Consider the following 5,577-nt stretch of genomic DNA (forward strand, 5'->3'; position numbering starts at 1 on the left):
TCAGATATTGTCCAAGATTAACCTTCAGGGTGGATATAGCTCGCTCACACCGATGACCTAGATGATGTCATCATTTACCCAGAATGCGTTGTGTGTAAATAAAATGGCCCCATCCGTGTAATATATTTTTAAACTTTTAGTTTAAAAATGATAAAAACTAAACATCCTACAGTATTTTTACAGTCTTTATTTTACAGTTAAAATATATGTTTATTAAATAAAGCCTAATGTTACAACTAATCAGGGATCCCTTTAAAAGATTAGGAAGAAAATAGAACACAAATACTGCAAAGTCAGATTTAAAGTCTGAACACTGACTTTCGCTCTGGTTTGGACGGGAGCGACACTCGACTGGACGGGCCTCTGCCGCTGTAACTCGTCTCCTCCTCTTCTTCTTCTTCTTCTGCATCGTCGCTGTCCTCGTCGGCGGCTCGGTTCACTCGAACGACAGAACTCGCCATCGGTGCTGCCTTTCGCTTCCGTGACATCTCGTCCTGCTGCGCAAACATTAATATTTTGAACTCTTAAACACAAACCTAAGGGTCTGAATATGCTTCTGTGGCTGTTCTGTCTTTGCACGGCTAAATGCGGCTAACAGTTATTTTAGTAATCGATTATTCTGTCAAAACAAACCAGGTTTTCCAGTAACTATTTAAGCTTAAAAGAAGAGGAGGATCGTACTTTACCTTGCTATTTGCCGGTCTGGTGGTCCTGCTGCTTCTGCCGTCCTGCTGCCTTACACTAGAAGGTCCTTCTGAGGGTCGACGCATGTCCGCTGACGTAAACTTGCTCTGACCAGGTCTGTAGATTTCAGCTGTGGGTCTAACGGCTCTGCGATGTGCACGACTGTTGATGCCCGTTTCTACAGGCTCCTCAGCAATGAGGTCGTCGTCCATCTCTGGTTTAATGTCGATAACAGCCTCTGAGGGGAGGGGATCCATGAGAGGCTTAATAGATGAGGTGAGCTTTCCAAAGACCGCTTTCCTAAATACAAAACATGAGCATTTTACTTTTTTTTTTTTTAAAGAGAAAGCAACACAAAATGTACACAATAGCATAAAAAAACACTTCATGCACCTGCTTTCATGAGCAGAACTGGACACAGGGGCTTCAGTCCGTTCAGAGCGTGAGCTGGACACTGTCAGCACCTTCAGCTCTTCTGCTCTGTCGTTTTCAACTAAAAATGAGGAAGTCTTTCCGGTCACAGTAACTGTGTCGGACTCCAGCTGCCTAAGGGATGCAGGCTCTACAAAACATGCAACAAAGTCAGCAGACACAACATTAAACACGCATTATTTACAAAACACTGCATAATGATGGTTAAATGCACAGAAACATCATGAACGAGTTCAGCAAAGCACAGCTCACCCCCAGCAACAGATCTTAATTTCTCCAGGACACCATGTAGCCTGAAATGAACAAAATAAGTTATGTTTAGCGAGGTGCAGATCAAGTATAGATCCCACCGATACCAGAACTTCATGCTCTAAAATTGATGAATTGAATTGATTGAAATCTTGTCTAAGTTATACAGTTGGAGGGAACTACTTTTTCTTCCACCTGGGTAAGTGCAACAGCACTCAGTCAGTGGATATTGCTTAATTAGATAACATAAGTTAAGTCGCCACATTTAATTTTTGTAGTAGTTTTACATAAACATTTATTTTAATGTTTTTTTTACTTCATTTTTATATAGTTTAAGACCATTTTCACGTTTTGTATAATTGTGCCCTCTGTTTGGATTTTCTGTTGTTTTAGTTCAACTACATTGTAAATGAGACGCTACAATATACTTCAGAATTTAAGATGAATAAATAACTGTGGTGTCTTGTGTTCTTTATGATGCTATGATGTGAAATTCAACTTTGATTTTAGATTTATCAGACACATGAGTTGCATCTCCATAAAGTATCAGATCAGTATCTCCGATACCAGCCTGAGCTTTACTCTGAATCAGAAAGGAAAATGGTTGGTATTGAACATCTTCATATCAACATAAAACTGCAAAAACTAAATAAACCAAGATCATACCATGTTGTAAACTTAATCGTGTTGTTTCCCAGGAACAGAGATAGATCATCAGTCATCTGCTGGGAGGTTTTCTTGTTTGCCACCATCACCATGATGTAGTCAGGGAGCTCATCGTCTACACAGAAAAAGGAAAAAAAAATAACATGAAACGTAGTAAACAACAAAGTAAGTCTTGTACCAGATGTTTAGTTCGTTGTCTTGACTTACCAATGTAAGCACCGAGCTCCTGAAGTTTGCTTTTGATGGCAGCCTAAAACAAAAACAGAATAAAGTTATTTTATAGATACTTAGCGCATTAGCTTCGCTGTCATCAGTACAAACACTTAACCACGACTTAGCACTGCGTGTTACATGAATATTGCCCCAAAAAGTAAAAGGCAGTCTGTAAACTACTCTAAGGTGTAAAACAGTCTTGTTATAAAAATAAGCAGCAAGTGTTTGACTGCCTGACACGCTAGGTTAACTGTAGCAAGCTAACCAGCTAGCAGCGGCTGTTTTTCGATAATCAAACTAGCAAAACTGTCCACTCAAACTCAACCTGTACCGTTACTCACTCGAATTTTCTTACTAATTTCAGTCCCAATTTCCATGATTTTGGTTTTAAAAATTGCGTAAATAAGAGTTTAAATAGGAACTCTTTTAGCACAACCGCTAACTAAAGAGACAAATATGAGGATCACGTGACTGTCGAGGGGAGCCGAAAAGGGACGAAAAGAGTCTTTCGACAACTTCCGTCAAAAGCGTTGGCTCTAATGCAGTGGTTCCCAAACTTTTTATCTTCTGACCCACAAAATAACCAGGGCAAAAACTTGTGACCCCAAATATTACTGGTCTGAAAACACAAACTTTGTTAATAACCATAAAAACACAGGCTTTTTGACAATCTAAACAGCTTGTACACAAATATAAATAGTTATTTATACAGAGTTTTTGTCCCTTAAAGCAGTGGTTCCCAAACTTTTTATCTTCTGACCCACAAAATATCCATGGCAAAAACTTGTGACCCCAAATATTACNGCTGTAAAACAGCAATTATGCTGAGTCAGGCTTGATTTTTAGTAATCTTTTCCTGTTAAATAAATAAATCAAATCAACACATTTCCTCCATGTCCGACCTGTCTCTGCACTGAAGACGTCCTTGCCTCTCAGTACGAGCAGGTTAGCCAGCGAGACGTTGAAACTGCCTGGTGTGAGACCCCTGACCCGTCCTGCAGCTGGAGGCAGACTCACCTGCCAATCAATACCTGAGAAAACCACTCAGTAATCATAGTCACAGTTAAATCTTGAAGCAAAAAAAAAAAGGGGGTGACCTACCTTCTTCCATCTTGGAGTTGGAGATGAGCATCTGCCGGAGATGTTTGAGCAGCGCCGGCCAGCTGAACGTGCTGAAGGCGATGGAGGAGGTGGGCATCTGGGGGACGGTGCACACGCTGAGCAGCTTGTACTCCGGGTGGCAGGCGAGGGCGCTCACCAGCTCACCTGGCAGACGGTACACAAAGTTCACAAGTACATTTTTACCTTTTAAATGTACAATATTGTTTAAAAAACAAAACCGTGCTCTTTAGCTCTCAACAGAAAATGTTGCTTAAAATGACCAAAACCCCTGAAGTGAAAGCGAACATTTCACTCTACAGTTTACTTACAGACATTAGAACAGTAAAAACCTCTGGGGAAGCTTCACTGCTGTTGTTGACAGATGTGAATTAAAGTGACGCGATTGTGTGTTTGTGTGCACCCAAGCCACCCTCACCCAGAGGATTCCCGCCGTAGGCTCCGTGGGAGTCGGGTGTGAGCGCGGGCTGCAGGACGCCACCCAGCTGGTGAGCGATGACCCCGTTGATGTCACTGAAAGAGATGGGCTTGATGTTCAGCAGCTGACTGCAGATCTTGTGCACGACGTCGTTCTCGTGCACCAGGATGGCGTCCGAAAGCTGGTAGAGGTGCGCCAGCGTCAGCACCGAGTTATAGTTCTGCACGATCACCTGACAGAATGAGATGAAGGAGGAAACTTTTTTTTAAAGGCACTGAAATTATAATTAACATTACTTGAATGAACGCACATTATTTGGTTTTAAAGCAGCTTATTTTGAGACATTAATACAGAGATACTCAACTAAATCACTCAGAGGCCACGGTTACCACTGATATAAAAACTATTTTAATTTTGTAAATAATAATTATTATTTCTGTTAAGCCCTTCGGTGAGCCAATCAGAAGTCACTCAGAGAACCGGAGTGACTCCAGATATCGTAGATTTTAATACAATAATCACTTTCTGGGAGTTCCACTAAAGTTGATCCAATGAGATTTTTTTATTAACAACACAGACAAAATAATTATTATCCTTTCAAGCGTCTGAGTGTACCTACCTCCCCTGTCCCGTAAGGCCAGGTCAGGTGGTTCAGGATGAAGGAACCTGGGTAGATGTCTCTGAGACACTGAGTGACAAAGGTACCGACTCCAGACCCCGTTCCCCCGGCAACACTCATCATGGGCATGAAACCTGCCAGCACGTCGCAGCTCTCCACCTCCCGCCTCACCAGCTCCTCCACCACGTCTCTGTGACGAGGACCGAGGACATGATACCTGGTTGGATGTGATCAGAACATCATCAGCATTCATTTGCATAAATCAAACCATAAAACCACACCACATCTCTTGGAAAGGAACAGTCTCAAATTTAAAAGAGTAAGTGACTCTAGGTGGTTCATCTCTTACCCATTAGCCCAGTTGTTTCCAGAGCCTTGTTTCTGGCTGAAGTGTGAAGTTTCTCCATACTTCCACCTGCCGGACTTGGCAGCCTTGGTCATGCTCTGGTTGATAACTTTGGGCTCCATATCAATCAACACCGCCCTGGCCTGCAGGCCTGAAACACACCCAGGGCATTAAAAAACAAAGCTCACATACTTATTTACATCATTTAAAGGCAGAGCAGTCCTACCTCCATGTGCGGTTCGACGGAAGAAGCGGTCCCGGCTGCTCGTGCAGTACGTTTTCCTCTGTCCCTCCGGAACATTGTCGGTCCAAATGGTGTCGAACAGCTCCTGACCCACTTGGTTCCCGCACTGACCCAGCTGAACGGTCACTACGGACATTTAAAATCGATTATAAGGTTTATTCCGAGCAGTCTGTGTGTCCTGCTTCTCAATTTCAGCTTCGTGTTCAGTGTTTTTGGAAACAGCGCTAAAATTTAAAAGCGGAACTTCCGGTCAAAACGACGAAACTTTCAAAATAAAGTTCTCAGTGGCCGGAAAAAAAAAACTTGTCTTCACCCAGTGGAAAATTTCTATAAATAAAATTCTATTAAATATAACATTTTCAAGTTGGGACTGCTCCAGACACATGGGCAAATTGATATTTCCCAGTTTGATAAAAATCAGTTTGTGTCATTTTTGAACGTATTGTTTTTGTTTTTATAAATAAAAAAATAGAGTCAGAATTTGCTGTCATTCCCAGATCGTTGTAGTATTTTTTATTTACTTACTTACTTACTTACTTACTTACTTACTTACTTACTTACTTACTTACTTACTTACTTACTTACTT

At 41.6% G+C, this 5,577-nt stretch overlaps 2 protein-coding genes across 5 annotated transcripts in view; both read right to left on the reverse strand.

Moving 5' to 3' along the window:
• tubd1 (tubulin, delta 1) overlaps positions 1-5,239 on the reverse strand; it is a 6,065-nt gene extending 826 nt beyond the window's left edge. The window contains exons 1-6 of one of the 2 annotated variants that reach the window (XM_014012805.1): positions 4,973-5,238; positions 4,750-4,897; positions 4,401-4,617; positions 3,782-4,013; positions 3,346-3,510; positions 3,147-3,275 (exon numbers count right to left, since the gene is read on the reverse strand). In XM_014012805.1, coding sequence (XP_013868259.1) covers positions 3,147-3,275; positions 3,346-3,510; positions 3,782-4,013; positions 4,401-4,617; positions 4,750-4,897; positions 4,973-5,126 — 1,045 coding nt within the window. In that variant the 5' untranslated portion in view covers positions 5,127-5,238. Of the gene's footprint in view, positions 1-3,146; positions 3,276-3,345; positions 3,511-3,781; positions 4,014-4,400; positions 4,618-4,749; positions 4,898-4,972 lie in introns of both variants that reach the window. The other variant, XM_014012806.1, reaches the window with a different exon arrangement.
• Positions 319-2,731, reverse strand: LOC106520611 (zinc finger CCCH domain-containing protein 14; the record flags this gene model as incomplete). Of its 3 annotated transcripts, none has more annotated exon segments than XM_014012804.1 (7): positions 319-497; positions 687-984; positions 1,078-1,246; positions 1,369-1,409; positions 2,032-2,146; positions 2,239-2,281; positions 2,600-2,731. In XM_014012804.1, coding segments are annotated over 5 exon segments (779 nt in total), but the record flags the coding sequence as incomplete, so codon positions are not given.
• Positions 5,240-5,577: the final 338 nt, after the last annotated feature.

Source organism: Austrofundulus limnaeus, unplaced genomic scaffold (genome assembly GCF_001266775.1).
Source record: "Austrofundulus limnaeus strain Quisiro unplaced genomic scaffold, Austrofundulus_limnaeus-1.0 Scaffold95, whole genome shotgun sequence".
Lineage (NCBI taxonomy): Eukaryota > Metazoa > Chordata > Actinopteri > Cyprinodontiformes > Rivulidae > Austrofundulus > Austrofundulus limnaeus.